A 20552-nucleotide genomic window follows, 5' to 3' on the forward strand; every position below is an offset into this window, starting at 1 on the left:
CCTCCTGTGATCCCTGCTCATAATTGCAGCTGACAGCTTTTCATAAATATATGTGGAGGGGAGGAAACAAAAAAAAAAGAAAGAAACTTGGGGAGACTTTGAAATGACAGCTATATACAGTAAGATGACGTTTCCTCCGGAGTCACATGACTCTTTACAGTAAGTCCAACATGGCAGACGGAGTGGATCTTACGCGGTAACTAAACCAACATTTCCAACTGGATCAGACAAATTCAACATTACGCCGCAACAAGACGCCGACGATGCGGGAGAGGCAGAAGAAAAAGAAGGGGAGGACGTGGGCGGAAGCCGCGAAAACGGTATTCTTGGTGTTTTTACCTTGCGTTTGTTGTGGTTGTTTTCCTTGAACGCTCCCACTTGTACAACTGTGTTTATGAGTTCATGACCTGCTGGTGGAGACGAAATGTTGCGTACACAGCGCAAGGCCCGTGTTTAGACATCGGGGAGGACCGCTGTCACTAGCCGCAGTAGCCTTCGCTTAACCCGACACCGCTGTGCACGAACGCGGCGGAAAACAAATGTCAGCAGTGTGCATCCAAGCTTCGCCCCCGTAAACATTTCTCTCTGCCGTGTCCAGGCAGCACGGCTGACATGTCTGTCGGCGATTTGAATAAAGTCAGCTCGAAGTAGGCGCGTCAGTGCTGCGCGCTAGCGCCCGTTAGCACGCTAGCTGCTGCTAACGCAACTCAGTTGGTCAACAAGTTTGTCTGATAACAGTTTGCAAACGAAACGGAGCAAAACATTTTGGTGTGCGTATTACTCGGGTCCCCCCTATGTGAACTCAACTCAGTAACAAGTCGCTGTGTTTATCCATTGCATGCCAGCGTTTGTCGAGGCGTTATCAGTGCTGAAACGTTGCTAGCTTCGTAGCTAGCCGCCTAGCCTAGCATGCTAATGAATTCAAAATATCCAAACTCCCAACAACTAGTTCGTAATTGAAAATGAACCTTGCTTTTTCTGTGTACATACTTGCAACGGTGTATTAGCTCCACTGAGTTAATAAGAATGTATACCTTGCTGACAAACGAAGCCAACTCCATAGATATTAATTTGTTATAATAGTTTTGTTTTTGCACACCCATGAAGCCATTTTCATTGCGGTTCTCCATATGTTGAAGCAATGTGGGGGATATTACACAAATGTACAAGATGGGAGAAAAAGTGGAGTTAAAGTGTCTCTAATGTCAGTGTACTGGGAGATGATTTTGTTGACATGTTTTGCAGATAGGTTAGGTTTTATGAAAGTGTTTGTAATCTTGCTGCATTCCCTGTTCATGCCTCAAAACAAGGCAGTGTCCCCTTGAATGACAGCCATATGTGATAATTATCACTCAGTAATAGCCACCTGTTATCCAGCATGTGCATTTGGTCTAGAGAGTCAGCTATAGGCCAGCATTGGAGCAGAAGGTATATGTCTGTTAAAAGCAAGAAGCCACAGTGTTTACGTAAGGGTTGTGATCTTGATTTTTCTTAGCGTGACATCCTGTACTTATACAGTTGTGGGAATTGAGGCTTTGTGGGAACCCTATAGAAAGCTTTCAGCATGTGAAATCTCAGGCTTTTGGCTGAAATAGCCTTGAGACCACATCATGTTTTAATGATAACCGCTCTCACGCTCTCTCTCTCTCTCTTTTTTTTTTTTTAAATGTTGTATTCTGATATTTTATCATTCTAGGTTTTGGAGAAATATCCTAACACGCCTATGAGCCACAAAGAGATCTTGCAGGTGATCCAGAGAGAAAGGCTGAAGGAAATAAGGTAAATCATTTCTCCATGTTGTTTCTTTATGACAGCGAATGCCCTTTAGGTAGAGGACATTTTTGTGTATGTGTGTGTGTGTGTGTGTGTGTGTGTGTGTGTGTGTTTGAGAGAGAGAGAGCACTGCAGCTTCCTCCCTCTGTTATTGATACCATACCATGTTCACTATTTTACTTGATTAATGATTGTTTCGTCTCTTTTTTGTTTCATTGTCACTGTTCTCATCCAGAAGGTAAGAAAGAAAAAGCTAGACCCCCCCACCCCACCCCTTATTTTAACAAACTCACTGCAATGCCACTTTTTTTTTTTTTTTTTTGGCTTTTTGCCTTTTGCATGTTATTAACAATAACATGTTGTAGGTCCAGTCGTATAGATGCAGTGTTGGACTCACACTTATATTTCAGCTACAAGTGCCATGACCATCCACAGCCACCTGTTGCATAAAAGCATAATTCCACTTTCCGGTTTTCTAAATTACTAAATGTTCTAACAAAATAAAGCATGGGCACCGTATAGGTTTTGAAAGTTCAACACCGCTACTTGACACCATCCACAGAGTTAAGTGAGAAGGGATGAATTAACTGGCAGTTGTTGAGCTGCGATCATTTGTACGCCTAAGAAATGTAATTTTTGTCACCTCTGGATACATCCCTGGTGTGACTGCTCAGGCATTATTGTGCATTCTTAATTAACTCAGTTTAGTTCTGAAAATGCTTGACTCAACTTGAACAGATCTTTCAATAGACATGTCACATCAGTTTAATCTAAGGCCATGAGTTCCTTACATTGATTAGATTAGTCTTGAACCAGTTTCCTGCAACTGATTCGGTATAAAACATTCAGCAAATTGCCTCACAACTGTACTGATGTTAATCTGACCTGAACTCCCACATGTTCTCTTGGTGCATGATAGCGGTTTTTCCCCAGATATCAGACCAGCATTTACCCCTCTTGCAGCTTTCTCCCAGCTGTGGTTTATTGGGCAGCAGATGTGTAATTTACGTTTTTCCCCTATGATCTAGTGGAACCTCACCGCTGGCATGTCTGAATGCGATGCTGCACACGAACTCTCGCGGCGAGGAGGGGATCTTCTACAAAGTTCCCGGCAGAATGGGGGTCTACACGTTAAAGGTTCGTTAGATGCAAAGCAACTTTCACTAGTGTGAAATCTATTGTGAAAAATATCACTCACAGTCATTCATTTTGGTGGCCACAATCATTTGTCAGTCTATTTTAGAGACAGGTAAAATTAGATTAGAGCTTTATGTGTACCCCAGAAGATGCTTTTTGGATGACTGCTTGGCTGTTTGTATCCATAACATGAAAATAATACACTCTTTGTACTTTATTTGACTTTTTGTAGAAGGACATCTCAGATGTAGTGAAGGAGCTGTCTGAAGAGGGCTCTGACGAGAGCAGCGACGATCTTTCGGACTCCCAAAGCACAGAAAACAACAGCGGTGCCATTGCTCAAGAGGGCAGGAGAGGAAGATGGATGCGACGAGGTACTGATTAACTCCAACCCACTGGTACACCACTGCATCTCACCAGCCAGTCCTTTAGGGCCTAGACACACCAAGCAGGTATCGAAGAACTTGCTGAAACAAAAGCAGACTGTTGTGTTATGTCTTGGTCGAAAAGCTGCTCTTGACCACACAGCAAAGCCTACAGCTGATGGCCAACTATCTCATATGTTCTGCACCTGCGCATACCCTCCTCCATGCTGCAGCAGTGTGTAATTGTCATTCATAAAGGAAAACTAGATGACTCTATACTAAGGACAAACAAACGGCTGCCACGATGATTGAACAACATTATTTTTTCACACTTCTCTTGCTACACACTTCTAATTAGAAATATTTCTGATAAAATTTGCAATTGTCACTGCTGAAGAGGCTGAATAGTGCTAACTGTGCAGCAAACACCACAAAAACTCAGGGGTGCGACCCTGACACTGGCCACTGTCTGACCATTTGGCCTGGTGTATCAGGGCCCTCATATAAGGTTTACAGACTGTCAACTCCAAGTGCCTTTTGGGTCATTTGACACTATAAATAGCCTGATTGCCCGAACATTTAATTATTCTAGTTGCAGCTTTATTTTTAAGATAGGTTTAGCCTGGAAAAGATTATGGGCTTCTTTGTTGTTGCATATTTGCCACCTCTGGTCAACAATCATTCAGGTTCAATCAATAAATGAGAAAGATACCATTTTCACCATCAATAAAGTATGGCGCTTTTTCTCTGGTTGGTGACCTTACTCTGTTATGACTCTGAGAGTTAACGCCCCTTCTCAGCGGTTCTTAAAAGTCATTGCGGAAACACAGGAAACCAGCTGAAGCGGCAGTAATAGAGGCAGGTTGAGAGAAAGTGGCTCTGGCACAAACTTGCATCACACCATCATCATAAAGTAATTCCTGGACTATACTGAACATCAGACATGATGATAGCAAAAGGTGGGTTTTTAATCTTTTAACCAACACGCTGCATCCATAACGTGTTTATGCAGAAGTCGTCCACAGGGAAGCGGGCTGCAGGTTGCACACGGCTGACGTATCCTAACAGTTTTTGCTCCTTTGTCGCACAACTGATTTAGCCTGATTGCAGTGCAACTTGGGAGATTGAGCTTTTCCTCAAGTACCAATTATTTTGTTTTCCTCAGGCTGTGCTCTTACTGACTCACATTATTGTGACTGTTAAAACAGGAAACTGTATTTTCTCAGCATGACCCGTGACTACTTCCTCATTATGCACGGGTAAGAAACTGCCAAGCAAATAACCTTGGTTTACATCTGAGTGGGAGGACTCGATATAGTTTTATTTTTGAACTAATCAATACAGAATGCCGCAAAGTCATATGCAAATTAAGTGCTGTTGAAAAAAGATATCAGTGGTGCTGCTGCAGTATGCAGAAAAGGTGTTTTTCATCAGAAATATAACAGGGAGGCTGTTGTGAACAATCTTTCCATTGAGGTGACATTTTAGTGTGGTAACATAATCTGTTTCTTTGTGCACTGTGATGGTTTCGGTTTCATCAAAACAAAAGCATGATGGGATACGGTTTGCACACCACCCTCAGGAATTGTATTTTGTAACATCTGTTTCGTGCGTTTGTATTTCATAGTTCCCTCCAAGCTGCAGTCACAGCCGTCCTCTCCGCAGCCTCGATGCTCATCGCCCTCTGTCCCCACCAGTAAACTCATCTCTCCTTCGCAGAAACACAGCAAGAAAGCTCTGAAACAGGTACCGGATGGATTCTGTATACTCTATTTCTAATCAATTCTTGTCATTTTCACTTGTGCAAACGCACAACTCAGACGTTACACAAGTTCCTGCCACACCCTTATATCCACCTACAGCCGTTCTGCGTAAATCCCTGCCAGCCCACTCTGCAGCATAAAAGTACTTTGTTGGTATGTCTAGCAAAGTTGTAATTAGGGATGGGAACTGACTAGATTTTATTAGTACCAATGTCATAATTGATTCTTCTTAGCAGTCTGATTGTTTCGGGTTCCCTAATTAATGCCTTATCAATTTATGTGAAAAATGTTGTCAGTGTGAACGCAACTGTTTTTAGTAGAATAAAGCCGTGCAAGTGAGAATTGTATGCAATCTATACTGTGTAACCACTCTTTATTTTGGAACCAGTACATCACAATTTTCCCAGACCCCCAAGTGTACTGTTACCATTTATCAAAGCAGTGTGCAATAGATTTTCTTTCGATCAACCAACTGATTAGTCGACCAACCGTTACAGCTCTGCGCATAACTAATCTCTAGGAGCTGAAAATCTGGTTCCTCTACTCTTGAGAAAGGAGACAAACATTTCAGTTGGCAACACAGGAATACAATTCCAATGGTTTGGACAATCTGGAACCAGTTTTTGATCCCCATCTTTAGTTTTCATGCAGTTTTTCTAAGTGTAGAATTTTGAGATGTGACTAGAACAACAGATCTCAATCTAAATCAGCTGTCCCTCAACAGCTGAGGTTATTATTGTGTGTGAATTGTTTATTGTTGATTATTTTCACACATCTAATCCATGTCAAAATACTAAGATACAGATTTCACCAGGTTTTTCTAATTTTTTTGCTGACACGTAAGGAAACATGTACATAACCCCATGTTTATCGTTTCATTCCCTGTCTGTGCAACATCTTGTTCTGATTATTCTTAAACGACGAGGCGTCAGGGAAAAGTGCCTATAGCTGGTTTTACAGTATTCTGCGTTCCTTATAATCCACCCGTTCAACATTTTCCTATTGGCTGCGTTGTGCCTTTTGTGTTCCATTTATTTGGATTTCACTTGATTGCGCACGTTGTAATTCACTCCATCTGTGCTGGTGTGGAATTTTCAGCTCTGTAAGACTAATTTATATTCATTTATTGGGCGTATGCAATGCTGGAAGATGGCGATTTGGCTTTAATATTAGTGCTGGAAAGACCTATTGTGTATTTTCTTAGTTGATTTTTTTTGTTGATCAGCTTTAACAAAAGAAAGGCACTTAGTGGGCCGTCTTGGATTGCTTTTTTATTCTGTTGACATTGTGTTTGTGTGAGGTGATCAGACTCCTTGACTGCTTTATAACAGAAAGATGATTTATGCCTGTGTTATGCAACCAATGTTTCATTGCAGCACTGTTATTTAGCTGTTATTTAACCAGGCGAGTGGCCCTGGGGGACTAGTTGCAGGGAAACAGAGGGTTACACACATTCACACTCTCTTTTTCTCATACTGCTGGCTATTTTATTCTCCCTTATTTTTTGTTTCTTTGAGGCCTTGAAGCAGCAGCAGCAGAGAAACCAGCGCAGACAGGGAGGAATGCCAACCACCTCCAGTCCCAGACTGCTTCTGAAGACCATCAAAGATATGGCTGACATTACTACAAAGACTGGTAGGTTGCAGCTCTTATATTGTCAAATTCAATATCAAATGAAATTAACAGTTACACATTGGGCTTGAGCAATAGCTCCACTTCAGAGAAATCAGGTGTTATATTCATTCAGTTTTGACATTTTGCTAATATTCAATGCATGATATTACGCTCTGATTTCAAAATATATTACTAAAATGGATCACATTACAACGAGCAATGTTTTAGCACAATGACTCATATATTTGGCAGCAATAATAGGGAAGCAGTTAGATGTCTGATCTGCAAATTCTAAGCGCTCATTTCTCTCTGTCCAAACAGAGTTATGCCACCCAGTCGTCCCAAGGAAGGTTTCCCAGAGGTCAAGCCGCCTTAGTGCAGGTAAGTGTCACATATACCGGTACTTAAATTCGATCAAGTAGTTTGAAATCTTAAAGGAAAAGGCTGGTTCATATTGGTGCATATCGGGCAGCATATATGCCATCTGTGATAGGCCAGTGTCAGCCAATAATATCAGCCAATTAATATGTTGGTCAAGCTTTACTGAAGACTGTAGTGGGCAGCTCTTTTAGGGCATTATTCAGACATGTATAACTATACTATATATATATATATATATATATATATATATATATATATGTGTTTTTAAAGATTATTTCCTCAGTGGTAGCCAATGTTGTTGGGACTTCATGCCATAGACAAAGTAGAGAAGTCAAAAAGTACAGGCAGATGGACATATGAATTGTTGGTTCAGGCATTTTTGTGGCATTTGTTGATGATCTTTTCCCTTAAAATTGTTCAAAATAATATGACATTTGGTTGCAAACTTATATCTGCCTGCTTGCTTGGACTGAGAATGAGATAATTACATTATTATATACATGAAGCTGCGGTTCAAGTGAAATGATTCTGCTAAAAATAAATATATCTACATGTGAAAGTAAATTACCCAAGATTCCTCTTACAAGATCAACATATTTCTACACTGCGCGATCTGTATTGGCTTACTTCTGTTTCCTGTTTGGCTTTGCAGGGCAGCTGAAACGTACCAAATGTAACATAGATGTGGAAACACCAGACTCCATTTTGGTTAACACCAACCTGCGGGCGATCATCAACAAGCACACCTTCTCTGTCCTGCCCCCCGACTGCCAACAGAGGCTGCTCAAACTACTGCCTGAAGTTGACCGGCAGGTGGCTCTAAGATTATACATACTTTTAATGTGTCTGTTGCATTATATAGAAGTAAATCTAAAGTAATATAATTGCATGCCATTCCACATCCATCCTGTCAATTGGTGTGTTTTGTAAACTAGCTCACAAAATAGTTTGGAAATATTTTTGAAAGATTCCTTGGATTCCATGGAAATACAGCCATCATTTCTGTACAGCATTCTGTGTTGGCTGATTCTATATGTGTATTTATACAGAAGTACAAGTCGATGTATTTCTGCAGTGATGTGATAGTGATGATGCTAGTCATAACATTGTGCCTCCTCTCCCCAGGCTTGCATGGATGGCCTTCTGAAGGTCACCAGTTCTGCCTTAAACAATGAGTTCTTCACATCAGCAGCACAGTCGTGGAAGGAGAGACTTGCTGAGGGTCAGTACAACCGCTTCCAACTGATAAAAACAGCATTCAGTTTACATTCAAAGTTAGAATTATGTAACCAAGTATAATAACCTTTCTCTTTTTTTTTTATTATGTAACTTTCTCTTTTTACAGGAGAATTCACTCCTGAGTTGCAGCTACGAATGCGCCAAGAGATTGAGAAGGAAAAGAAAGTTGAGCTCTGGAAGGAAGCCTTCTTCGAAAACTATTATGGTGAAAAGTAGGTTATACTTTATGATTTTAGTTATACTTTATGATTTTCAAGTTGTGCTTTATACATTTAGAATACAGCTGATAAAATGGACTAAGTGAGAGTGTGTTCCTGTGTGTGTAAAGGAATTGTGTGAATTATACCTTTTGCATTGCACAGTTCGTTGCAATAGTAAATACTATGGAAAATCTTTGGGTCATGTACCTTTGAATCCCAATTCCAATAAATTCCTATAAACACACTGTTTTAAGAAAAAACTTGATTCATTTTTTGTCTGCCTTCCTACCTCCCTCTTCTCTCTCTATAGTTCTGGGCTCAGCTTTGAGGAATCCAAAGAGCTGACAAAGGCTGATCAGAATCAGGAGTCTACCAGGCCCCAGTTCCAATCTCATCAGACAGGACCTGCCGCTCAAAAACCAGAGGATCCCAAGGGCACAAAGGACAGCAGCCAGACTGATGCTGCTGCTACGGCTCTGAAAAACATGAAGGCAACACAAGTACCTCTGAAGGCACCAACTGCTCACAAAGAGCCAGTCTTCACCACAGAGCCCATGAAGACACGGCGCGCGCAATACAATGAGGATCGTAGATTGAGCATAGCAGCGCAGAATGCGCCACATCCTGCGGTGACAACGCCTGAGGTTGAGAGTAGGACTGAGCAGGCCCTGCCTGAGAAGGAGCACAAAGAGAAATTGGAGGAGGAGAATAAGGAGCCCCCCCAGTCACCCGCGAAGAAGAGCCATCCACCAGCAGCTAGCTCAGAATTAAAAGAGGATCAGCCCGTGTCTGTGGTTAAACCTGCTGAGGAGAGCGAAGTCATCCCTGAGCCCAGTGGCCCTACAGAGCTGCTGAAAAGGAAATCTGTCAGTGAGATGGAGGGTAAATTGACGCCAGAGAAAAGGCCACGTATGTCCTCAGTCTCCTCTGTGTCTTCAGTCTCTTCTGTATCTCCTCCAGCATCATCCACATCCAGCCCTCCTACACCAACTCCAACAACTCCAACAAATCAGAGGGTGCCACCACTCAAGGTAGGGACATTTTTGTGTGCTCAAAGTTTCCTCTGATCCGTCTGATCTTTTTACTATGAAAGATTTGCAACTTGTATGCTTGAAAGGTGGCTCTGACAAGATTGTAGCTTGATTCTTGCTTCAGCTGTTGTCAGTTTGGATTTAGAGTACTTAGAATGGTTTCCACAGGCAACCTAGAGAGATAAAAAAAAAATGATAAGATTAGCCACAGAAATGTCTTAAAACCTCTCCTGCATTTCTCTGACTTCATGCTCAGTATGTTCCAAACATTCTTAGCTCTCCTATTAAATTCCTAAATTAGCTACATCCAGCAGGGGTTTGTAGCTGTGGGGAGGTGATAATGAGACACAGAAGTAGTGTACTTAGCTTTGGTATGGGAAACCTTTAGTTATTTTTGTATAATTGATGTTTTCATCAATGTATATGCATATTTCTGAATAAATTTCTTTTTCATGTTGCAGATCCCAGTGTCTCGAATTCTTCCAGTTCCTCTGTCACCTAGCCAAGTCTCACCAAGGACACCCCTCCCGGCCCCACTTAGCAGCCCGGGCCGCACTGGTGCTCGCACTCTTGCTGACATTAAAGCTAAAGCTCAGCTCGCCCGAGCACAGCGAGCAGCGGCTGCTGCCGTATCATCTGCATCAAAGGGACCCGTGCCAGGCCCAGGGCCAGGGGGAGGCGGTGCTGAACCGACACATCCATCGCCCAGTCCTAGCCCAACATCTCCACAGGCACCAACCAGGTTACCAGCCTCTGAAAGTACACCTCCTTCTTGCCCATCGGACCTTGGTCAGCTAAGCCCAAACCAGCCTCAAACATTTTCCTCAAACATAACTGATGAGAAACACAAAGGTCATCCTGCTGGTATGGTGAGTGCAGGACCCCATAGTGTTCAAAAGGGTTCAAACACATCATCTCAGCCCACTCCATCTGTACATGCTGTAAAGGGACAGGAAAACCAATCATCTGCTGGATTATCCACCAGGACCAGCTCCTGTATCCCTGCAAATAACCCGTTGGTCACACAGCTACTGCAGGGCAAAGAGGTTCCATTGGAGCAGATCCTCCCAAAACCACTATCCAAGGTGGAAGTGAAGATGTCAAACATACCCTCTGGTAGTAAGGGGAAGACATCACACCCACACACACATGCTGAGCACAGGGCTGATAAGCAGATGTCCCAGCAGCTCAATATAGCAGGACGAGCAGGAGTTTTCTCAGAATTCACCAGACATCACAGGGAACTTCCTGATAAGGAGACTCAGGAGCAGATCCTACAGGCTCTCATGCAGAGAAAAGTCCAGCACAGCCAGCCTTATGGTGGTATGGGGCCTCAGCACCCTCAGTACAATGTCCATCAGCTGGTGCATGCAGATGAGCGCCAGGACCAATCTAGGATCTCAGTAGGATTTCTTGGTCGTAAGAGGACACCCAGGCCAGCCATGACAGGACACTACCTGCTAAATGTGTCCACATACGGTCGAGGACCAGAGAGCAAGAGACTGCACCAGTCTGCCATCCCAAACACGTCTGTTTCCAGTTTAAAAAGGGAAAGCACAGAAGACGAGGAGGCGGCTAAGGAAGATGAACCAGCCAGGAAAGTTTTCTCTGCTGTTTCTGGGGTCAAAACAGAGCAGCAGGGATACTCAATAACCAAGTGTGATGAAACAGGGAGCATTCAGCCTTGCTCCAATGTAAAGACTGAGCCTGGATCAGAGGATAGTGCAGCTGGCGCCGACAACAACAGCACCAGTGCGACAGCCAAAGACAACAGCCCTTTTTTTCAGTCACACCGAAGGCACCTCGAACTCTGCAATAGTAATCATGGAAACTCCGAGCCATATTGTACCCAAGTGGACCCCAGCCACCAGCGGACGCCTGCCTTTCAAACCCAGAGAACGCTTGATAATCAGGAAAATGTGGCAGCATCGTGCTACGGTGGCACTATCAGCATGTCTGTACCTCACACTTTGAACCACAGCACTGCAGGTGCTGGATCTTCCAATGCCTCATCAGAGGCAGACGGCGGCAGTGTCCATGGGAGTGTAATGTCTTTCTCAGTGACTGTCACCACCATACCTGCCGGTCACTCGTTGGACCACGGCAACCAGGGGGAGCCCTCACCTGAACAGTCATATATGGAGGGCTCCAACATGGAGGACGTCCAGTCCAAATGCTACTGCCGACTGAAGGCGATGATCATGTGCAAAGGATGTGGCGCCTTTTGCCACGATGACTGCATTGGCCCCTCAAAACTGTGTGTGTCATGTTTAGTCGTACGATGATATGAACTTAATAATAACTAGAAGATAATGTGGTTTGATTTGCTTTGATGCGAGGCACAAAGCAGACGCAGATCATCCAGAATCAATACAGAACCAGCGATCGGGCCGGACACGCTAGCTGTAACCAGCATGTATGTGGTTGCTGTTGAAAGGCAAGGATTTACACTGGATGGTCGTTTATTTCACCAACATCTATGAAAAGTTGTTTTGTGCAATTTCTTTGGTAGAAATGTCAATCCGTTTTCAATCAAATCAGTAGTCTGTCAGATGTGTGACAAATATAAAATCTGGCAATGTTTGCACTCAGCTAGGATTAGTGTGATATATTTTTATAAATATATATGTGTAGTTTTGAAAAAGGGGAAAATGAATGTTGCTATTTTTGTAGAACATAATGACTGTTGTGTTTTAGACTGACACTTTTATTATGGGCCTACGAGTTATGGTTAAAGGCAAAAAAAAAAGGGCGCTAATGATAATCATCGGTTGTAGAGTACCTCCTATTTGGCATTTATGCACGCATGGCAGGGAAGTGCAACCTACAGTAACTATTTTATATAAAACCTGTACATTTATTACTGAACACACTCAGATTTAAAAACTAGAAAAAGCATGTATAGTTTTAGATAGAGAATATAAAAGGAAATTTTGAATGATACTTCAACTCGTGAGGATTGCACATCACATCAGTTTTTAACTAACAGTTACAGGGCGAAGCCCCTGAAAACCACCTGGATTTACGTTAGTAACTGTGTACAGCACTTACATTCAAATATAGGGAAAAAGAAGAGTCATTTATATATAAAAATGCCTATATGTTCCTTTTGACAAATGTATATCTTTTCCACTCCAGGTCGAGATCTAGAGTCACTTCCTACTGTGTGAACCTGCATTTTCTCCCCGAAAAAGCCAGCTTGTAGATATTGTCTCCCGTGAGGTGGGTTTTTTTTTCACACTCGTATTTCTGTATAGAAAGATCAGCAGTGGCAAACACTCAAAAAAAAAACACTCAAGGCGAGGGGAGAAAATGAAGATGATTTTGTTTTTTCACTGTAAATAGTTGCTCATTTATGGCATATTCATAGATGTAGAAATTTATTTTTATTTTTATTCGTGCAGCACACCTTGCTCGAGCATATTCAATTGTTTATTATTATTTTTACTTTGGAAAGAAAATGGAGAAAAACAGTAAATTATGCTAAAATGCTAAATGCTTTATCTTAGAATGATTCAGCTGATTCAGTTTTACAAAATGATTTGGAGGTACAATATGACACCGATTAACAGGCTGGTGTAACACTTCACTACAAAGGAGACATATTATGCTTATTTTGAAGTTCTTGATTTTATTTTGGGTCGCCACTAGAACAGGTTTACATGCTTTAATGCTCAAAAAGCATTTGGTTCTTCATACTGTGCACTGCTGCAGCTCTGTATTCCCCCCCTGTCTGAAACACTCGGTTTTAGCCCCTGTCCCCTTTAATGCCCCATTCCTGAATACTCAGTCTCCCCTGATTGGTCAGCTCATACATGCCTGACCAAGCACCGATAGCAATTACAGAGTAGTCGTGCTAAATCAATTCTTTCGTGCTAAACTAGCTGGCAGGCATAAATTATGCAAATGTCTTTCAAGATCTTTTACATGCTCGAGAATGTAGAACACTGAAGAAAATGAACAAATGAAAAAGTGTAATAGGTCTCCTTTTAAAATGGCCTTTTTTTCAGACATCCTCCATTTAAATGTGGTTTAAATGATTGTAAGCATGAAGTAATACTACACCATGTTTATGCAGAATAATGTACAGTAATGTGTGTGTGTGTGATGTGCACAGATGAACCAGCAAATTTGTGGTGTGAACACTTTTGTAGCTGCGTTACTATGATGTAAACACAGTGTAAATGCTTACTTTACCACATATTAACATGCAAAAAGGCCAGTGTGAAGCGTTACTCGGCAGGTCCTTCATGTGTTCATGCTGATCGAAAAATGAACTATGATCAATTTATGTTTTTTGAAATCTCCTTGAGATGCAACGTAGGCCTGTTTCATAGCAATTATTTTCCAAGGTAATATGCCAAAGTCACCTTAAAGAAAACAAAAATAATCAGATCTTGTTTTTAATGTTTGACTTGTTAATCAAAGTAATATATTTTAATTAATATATTTTAATATAAAAAAGTCTATTTGCTAATTGTTTTTGAAAATCAACAGGGTATTTACTATAATAATATATTGGCTGTCTGTTTTTCCTATGATTTTGTTTAGACTGGACAGACCGCTGTACAGATAATAACTTGACTTTTTATAATTCGAATTGACCAGGTATCAATATTCTGTACGGCCCAGGTTTTTTCTGTATTTTTCCATAGAGATGTTGTTCTAATATAGCTGTCTACACTTGTGTCATTACCTGATGAAAACAAAATGTTTTTAAAGCACCATTTTTAGATCAGTTGATTAATTGAAAGTCCATTTTTAAATGTATTTGTTATTAAATGGGGAGGGGGGTTGTGTCTTGTGGAAAATTGGTTTTAAGATGTTAGGGCTAGTAGTCATTTCACTAAAAAAATGACTAAAATTTACTAAATTGAAATCATCCTCCGTAAATGTTTAGCTCTTATTTGGTTGAATGTGATGTTAGGATGCTGTATTTACCCATATTGAGTTGGGGACTGGATTGCACTGCAAAACAAGTTAACAAAAACATTCAATCATCCCAAAAAGGCAGCTGAAATCTTTGTTAATAACGACTGGAACCCGAGTCAGGCAGCAGTCCCCCGCGTCACTGAAGTAACCTGTTGTGTGTGCGTTCAGAGGAGGTAGTTTATATAGAAATGACTGTGGGGAGTAAAGTTTCATGGGCAGTCCTCACCCCTTTTTAAAAAAATGTCACGTTCATCACTAGGTGAATTTGTTTAATTCGTCTGTGTCATTCTGTCTCCATTTAAAATCCGGGTGAATGTAATATAGTAATCAGCACTTGTAAACAAAGTGTATTTTATCAAAAGTTATAGACTATTATGAATAAATAATGAAAAGAAAAGTATTTTGTGTGTTTTTACTGGTGCTTGTATCACATAGAGGGGTGCAAGGGGGAGTTCAGCTTATTCAACATGATGAAAGCCAGAAAGATTGAGTTAAACTAAGATGTGATGAGTTTAAATGAGGTGGGCTATGGGGAGGCAGGGATTACCTAATATCTTTGGTTGTGAGTAAAACTCACAGTTGATGAGTTAAAGGACAAATTAAGGAAAATCCAATAGAATGAAATTTGTTTGATTAAAAAAAGGTCTGAGCTATAAATCTGTGTACTTAAAGTGACAACATGTTTTCACACAAATAACACAGAACAAAATGTGAGATTATTCAATCATTCAGTCTATTAAAGAAATGGATCAGAAGTTCACAATACTGAGGAGATTAATCAAAAAAATCATTTTGTGTGGCATTATCGTGCTGCAGTGATGACATATTTTTGTAAACCAATCCAGAAGTTGGCGCCGCCCCGGGTCCCTTGACAATAAGCCTGTGGGATTTATCTGTAGGATTTTGGATTATTGCAAAGAATCTGTGTCAAACACAAGTTTATAATATTTACACATTTTGCTCAGTGAAGTAATCCTCACAGATGGACACCTCCCGTATGATTTCTGAAGCATAATTAGGCATTAACATAAGGCTATAAACGAACTATATTGCAGTCGCATGATTTCAGCGTTACCACTATGCTAGTAAACTTCTTACTACATTATAAATTGATCAGTATACAAGCTAGAAAGATGAAGATTGCATAGTTATTTATTTCAAGTCTGTCGTGTGTGGCATAATAACGCTTAATTTAACTTGGCAATCGCCTTTTTGAAGACATGTAAACGCTTCATAATATAAACATGGGGTATTGAATGACCTATTCAGGCCTTAGTTCGGGCATCTGTCCAAAAATCCACTCCAAAAAGCCTGAGGAACCCTGAGGAACCTGAAGTGCAAAAAATGCTCTCATAATTTTCTGCTTTTAGGACTCAATCATGTGGCAATCTGTGCAGAATTAAGGAAAACTCCCAATTGCATCATGGGAAATGTAGGATCCAGTGTGCTTTTTTTTTTTTTTTTACCTCATAAAGTCAGGAGTTCTCTTCCTCTGTTGCAGTTGTTATTATTACATTTAAAAACAAACAAACAAACAAACACATATCTATCTCGCTAGAGTCCCCTGACTTTATGGCGGTGCATCAGGAAACCTCAGCGGAGTGTCCCTTTAAATTCACTTCAATCCGTGTGTCTTGTTGCTTCTCCGCTCTATTTTGAGGATCATAATTCAGAGTAAAAGCAGCAATAGTAGTAGTGCGCCTTTAACCAGCGTGCGTGCGCACATGCGTAAAGTGTAGTAGGTGGCCGCGCATGGCATCTCCGTGCCTGCTCGCGCTCTGCTCGCGCTCCGCTCTGCCGTCCTCTGCCGCTGGGTCGCTGATGATGCCGCGCAGAGAGCGGGGCGCTTGTACGTTTCTGTGTGCGGCCACGACCGCAGTTCCCAAGACTGAAGGCGAATGAGACGCGAGAGGAGCCTGAAACACGATGATGGATCGCCCGAGCCGTTTCTCATCGCTCGGACAGCTGTAACGTCGGCGGACACACGCGTGGATTCGTCAAAGGTGAGAGTGCGGCTGTGAATCATGGGAGGAAATATCCTCCTTATTCACGCTGGACCACTTATCCTCCCCATCTGATGCTGCTGCTGCTGCTGCTGCTGCTGCGAACATGATGATGATGGTGATGCTCTAAACGCAACCTGCGTGATTTTCCTCCGGTAAAAAGGCCAGTCTCCCTCCCCCCCCTGCTCTGCCTCTCACTCGGGCTGCTGAGGGGAACCAGTGAGAATTGAAAAAGATGCACGATTGCCATTGTTTCTTATCCCCCCCCCCCCAATTTTTTTTTTTCCATGGGCATCACGACACGGCGTCCCCGTTGCGGAAATAAGGTAAAACATGCAGTTAAATCTGCAATATGGCTGCGTTTGTGCCGCGCCGTCGCTCCAGAAAGTGAATTTTTAAGTGTTGCAGGGTTGCTCACGGTGAGGGGTTTTTGTGTGTGTGTGTTGTTTGGGGGCTTGTATAAAAGCGAGAAGTGAATGATATCAGCGGAAGGGAGGTACTGCAGCAACCGAGTCCTTATGTTGACTCGCGTCAAAAAGGGATGTTGTCATTACCTCGAAGCCGAAGGTGCGGTTACAGTAAAAAAAAAAAAAAAAAAGAGCCACCTTTACGGGCCTTTTAATGAGAAACACACATTCACACTGTGTGAGATGAAGAGCTGGCATCAATACATGTGTCAGTTTATGATCATTGATGTGCGAATGAGTGAAAGGGAAATTGACCAGGAAAAATCCCCCATGATCTCATCCCGGTCCGTGCTCTGGTCTCTGAATTCATCCTCTCTATGAATTATTAACAACTTGCCTCTGCTTTCCTTATCAGACGTGAAATAAACACGCGTTAAAACTGCGATTTCCTGCCAATGCACTGCTTACATTACTATATATTTTTCTTTCTTTCTTTTTTTTTTCCCCAGGCCCGGAGTTGCCTACTCATGAAATTTCTGCAGTTACTTCACAGGCTGGGATATTTACAGTGAGCCATTGTGTTGTTTTGCTGACATGTGTCTGCTGGTGTCTCCCACTGCATCGCCCACTGTTTTCTAACCTCTCCCCAAAAGCACAGCAGCACTGACATACTGCTTTAAAAAAAAATGCACTAATACATTCTGTGCTGCCCCGTCCAGGACCCCGTTTAATATGTAATTAAGCCCGACCAAGTGTTTTCCAAGTGGCCAGAGTGAACCATTAATCGTGACCGAGTTATTGTCATGATTCGCCCACTGAGCTGAGCTACAAAGAGCCCGTAAGACTGTTTCGGGGCATTAAAAAAAACTGCTGCTTAATTTAGCACCAATGGTTTATTGCCGTCTCAGAACGCGGCTATATCTGGTGGCGATCGTAATGAGAGCTGGGATGAGTCAGTTAATCAATGGTTGGGACAAAATGACTGCATTTTATTAAGTGATTGTGATTTCAAGCAAACATTTTCTGGTTTCGGGCTTCTGGGAAGTGAAGATTTTCTGCTCCTTCCTTCATTTCACTGTGATTCTAATAGCTTGGGGGAGGGGGGGGTCATGTTGTATTTGTACTGGAATAGTGAATGGTTGAGGATTTGCTTTCACGATTTTCCAGTTCATTCATTTCTGAACAAATCAAGTGTGGCTTATGAAAAAATGCCTGTTATGACTTACAACTAGCCCAAGGTGACATCTTCCATTGACTTTTTATGTTCAATTTAGAGACAAAAATCTGAAGGTTTTCAGTTACAATCATATATTGGACACAGAAATGTTAAATTCTCAGATTCGAGGAGCAGGAACCAGCATTTTAGTTGAATTTATTGCACTGATGCTCAAAAAAACACCAAAACGATTGTTTGATTCTTAGAATAGTTGCCAGGATTCTTGATTTCTGGCATTTCATTTCAATTAAGTGCAAAAATCATTATTTAAAGGAGCAGTTTATTATGTATTAATCACTTTTTTATTGACCATATGTGAGCGAATTGTACCGTGCAGTGAAAAATGAGAGCTTCCCTATGAAGTTGATTCATTCTGCTGGACTGTAGATTTCTTTTCGTGAGGACTCGGGTTGTTTTTTCCTTGACAGTCCGAAGGATGTGACTTTATCGAGCGCCTCGTCTCGGTGCCTCTCTCCGCTCCACTGACAGACGGCAGCAGTCACTTATGTTAGTTTAGAAATGGAGTCCACTATGGTAAAACCGATGACCGGCCTCCAGCATGAAGCAGAACTTCCACAGAGCCCCTTTAACAATCAAATGAAACTTAATTATAACACGGCATCTCAGTGGACGGAGCGATTATAAAGGCCTTTGCTCAGCGTAAGCCGGGATAGCAAGTTACTGACTGGAAGGGCCAAAAAATAGAGAACTGCTCCCCCTCTTCCTGATGGTATCAGAACCTCGGCTGTTCTGCACATGGACAGCAAACGTCCCATGTGATCCAGACATGTTCGGGCCTCTCCGGTCCCCCGGTTCCGAGGATGGTTCGATGGTTCCTTGTCGGCCAGCTGCGACGCGCTCTGTGTCGGTCACCGTTAAGAGGCTTCCTTCGCGGCTCGGTTGGCGTCATTATCCCACAGGATGCAGTCACTGCTGAGCGGGATGTCATGGAGAATTATCATTTGCTCAGACCGAGGGCGCTGGAGTGTTCCCCAGCCGGCTCACCAGTATCATGCTACAGGAAGGAGAGGGAGGGGAAACAAAAGCACAAATTGAGAGTTAATGAAGTCCTTGAAGGAGGGAGAGAGAGAGGCGAGGTGTTAATTACTTATTTAAGAGTCAACTACATTCTGCGAGCGAGGAATGGCTTATCTCTCTCGGTAATGGTGACATCAAGTCGAGAGGCGCTCCCCGCTAACTCTTTGAATGTTTTTTTGAATTTCTCTTCACAGGGTCGACGTTAAGGGCTTCCGTTTGTTCGACACTCAGCTCCAGGGACAGGTAAACACGTTTGAAATCTTCATAAAATCAGATGCTGGAATTGTATCTTTTATGGTCAGAGACATAATTTATCTGTCATGTATGGTCTTAAAAGAAATGACGCTATTTCCAGTACGTTATGCTGCACATTTATGACACTTTCACCCTGACACTACTATCAAATATCTTCATTTCATAGGGTGATATTGCTGTTAAACAGCAATGGATCTACTCGGCCCCGATGGCACATTTCAGTGAATGAAATAAAGAAACCTGTGTTGTTTCAAAGGCGGTTCTGTCAAGCAAGTCAAGTCGACAGAAGGAAAAAAAAAAAAACAGACACGAAAAACCTTCTTTGAAAACACACAACAGAGAGCAACGCTGACGTCGAATCAGGTGTCAACACAAAAGTTAAATTGTTCAATAGATACAGATTCCTCAGAAGAAAAGGAGCTTTTTGTCCCTCCTGCTTCCTGCAAGATTAAAGATTCAGTTTTTTGACAGCATCACTTTTTATCTTTGTGCAGCTGATTTTGACACTAAATACAAATTGTCGGCACATTTTTGAAGGATGAGCTCAAACAAAATTAAATAAGGCCGTTACCTGCTTCCCCCTTTGTGCCAGCAGGAAGGGGCTCGAGGTCCACAAAACATTCCTGGAGCTTCTCAGCGAGACAGTATTGGAGCGTTCTCCTCAACAGCTGTAGTGGACGGGGACCAGCAGAGCCGAGCTTGCTGCTTTCCCCCCCGTTCACAGTCTTTATGCTAAGCTAATTCACTGCTGGCTGTAGCTTCATTTTTTACACGAGACACGGCACTCTGCTGTATAACTGAGCCAAGATAGGTAAATCCAGTGACATTTATATTACCAGTGAATTAGGCGATTATTCGGATGTAGTGAGTCTCTCAAATCAGTGACATTTGTGGTGAAACTGTTGATTAATCTCTTAGAAAGCCAGCCGAAGCCATATTATCTGTATATTTCACTAAGTGAAGTGCTGGAGTGATGACTAACACAGTCTTTGATGTACAGGGTAGAATAACAAAGATGATAGAACACGCCGTGTCCTTCTGGTATTCAGCATTCAGGAGCTCTCATGTTCATAACACATGACAGGTGAATCGTGGAATAACACATGCATAAAGACCAGATCGTCCATATTTCAAAGATTTTTGTATTTAAACAAAAATTGCGAGTCGTCAGTCCCACTGGTGATTTATGAATGTATAA

At 42.0% G+C, this 20552-nt stretch overlaps 2 protein-coding genes across 13 annotated transcripts in view; both read left to right on the forward strand.

Moving 5' to 3' along the window:
• The first annotated feature begins 80 nt into the window (after positions 1 to 80).
• On the forward strand, positions 81 to 14835 carry asxl2 (ASXL transcriptional regulator 2). Of its 6 annotated transcripts, none has more exons than XM_037071163.1 (13): positions 81 to 320; positions 1697 to 1779; positions 2009 to 2011; positions 2802 to 2910; positions 3143 to 3284; positions 4903 to 5021; positions 6556 to 6673; positions 6974 to 7033; positions 7686 to 7846; positions 8159 to 8255; positions 8379 to 8484; positions 8783 to 9503; positions 9965 to 14835. In XM_037071163.1, the coding sequence occupies exons 1-13, from the start codon at positions 264 to 266 to the stop codon at positions 11786 to 11788; spliced, it is 3600 nt and encodes a 1199-aa protein (XP_036927058.1). In that variant the 5' UTR covers positions 81 to 263; the 3' UTR covers positions 11789 to 14835. The 6 variants fall into 6 exon arrangements, 5 of the variants coding, with proteins under 5 accessions (XP_036927058.1, XP_036927059.1, XP_036927060.1 ...); XM_037071165.1 differs by lacking the exon at positions 81 to 320 and adding an exon at positions 367 to 770; XM_037071164.1 differs by lacking the exon at positions 2009 to 2011.
• A 1170-nt stretch (positions 14836 to 16005) lies between these two features.
• dtnbb (dystrobrevin, beta b) overlaps positions 16006 to 20552 on the forward strand; it is a 35979-nt gene continuing 31432 nt past the window's right edge. For all 7 annotated transcript variants that reach the window (XR_005070371.1, XR_005070372.1, XM_037072487.1 and 4 more), the window contains exons 1-2: positions 16006 to 16438; positions 19294 to 19342. The gene's annotated coding sequence lies outside the window, so the exon portion shown is untranslated. The remainder of the gene's footprint in view (positions 16439 to 19293; positions 19343 to 20552) is intronic.

This window comes from Acanthopagrus latus, chromosome 16, assembly GCF_904848185.1.
Source record: "Acanthopagrus latus isolate v.2019 chromosome 16, fAcaLat1.1, whole genome shotgun sequence".
Taxonomy (NCBI): domain Eukaryota; kingdom Metazoa; phylum Chordata; class Actinopteri; order Spariformes; family Sparidae; genus Acanthopagrus; species Acanthopagrus latus.

Excerpts from the sequence above, each read along its gene's own strand:
- asxl2 (XM_037071163.1), top strand. The coding sequence starts at position 264 with ATGCGGGAGAGGCAGAAGAAAAAGAAGGGGAGGACGTGGGCGGAAGCC. Across the intron at positions 6,674-6,973 it reads TGACATTACTACAAAGACTG|AGTTATGCCACCCAGTCGTC; the intron begins GTAGGTTGCAGC and ends CTGTCCAAACAG. Across the intron at positions 9,504-9,964 it reads AGAGGGTGCCACCACTCAAG|ATCCCAGTGTCTCGAATTCT; the intron begins GTAGGGACATTT and ends TTCATGTTGCAG.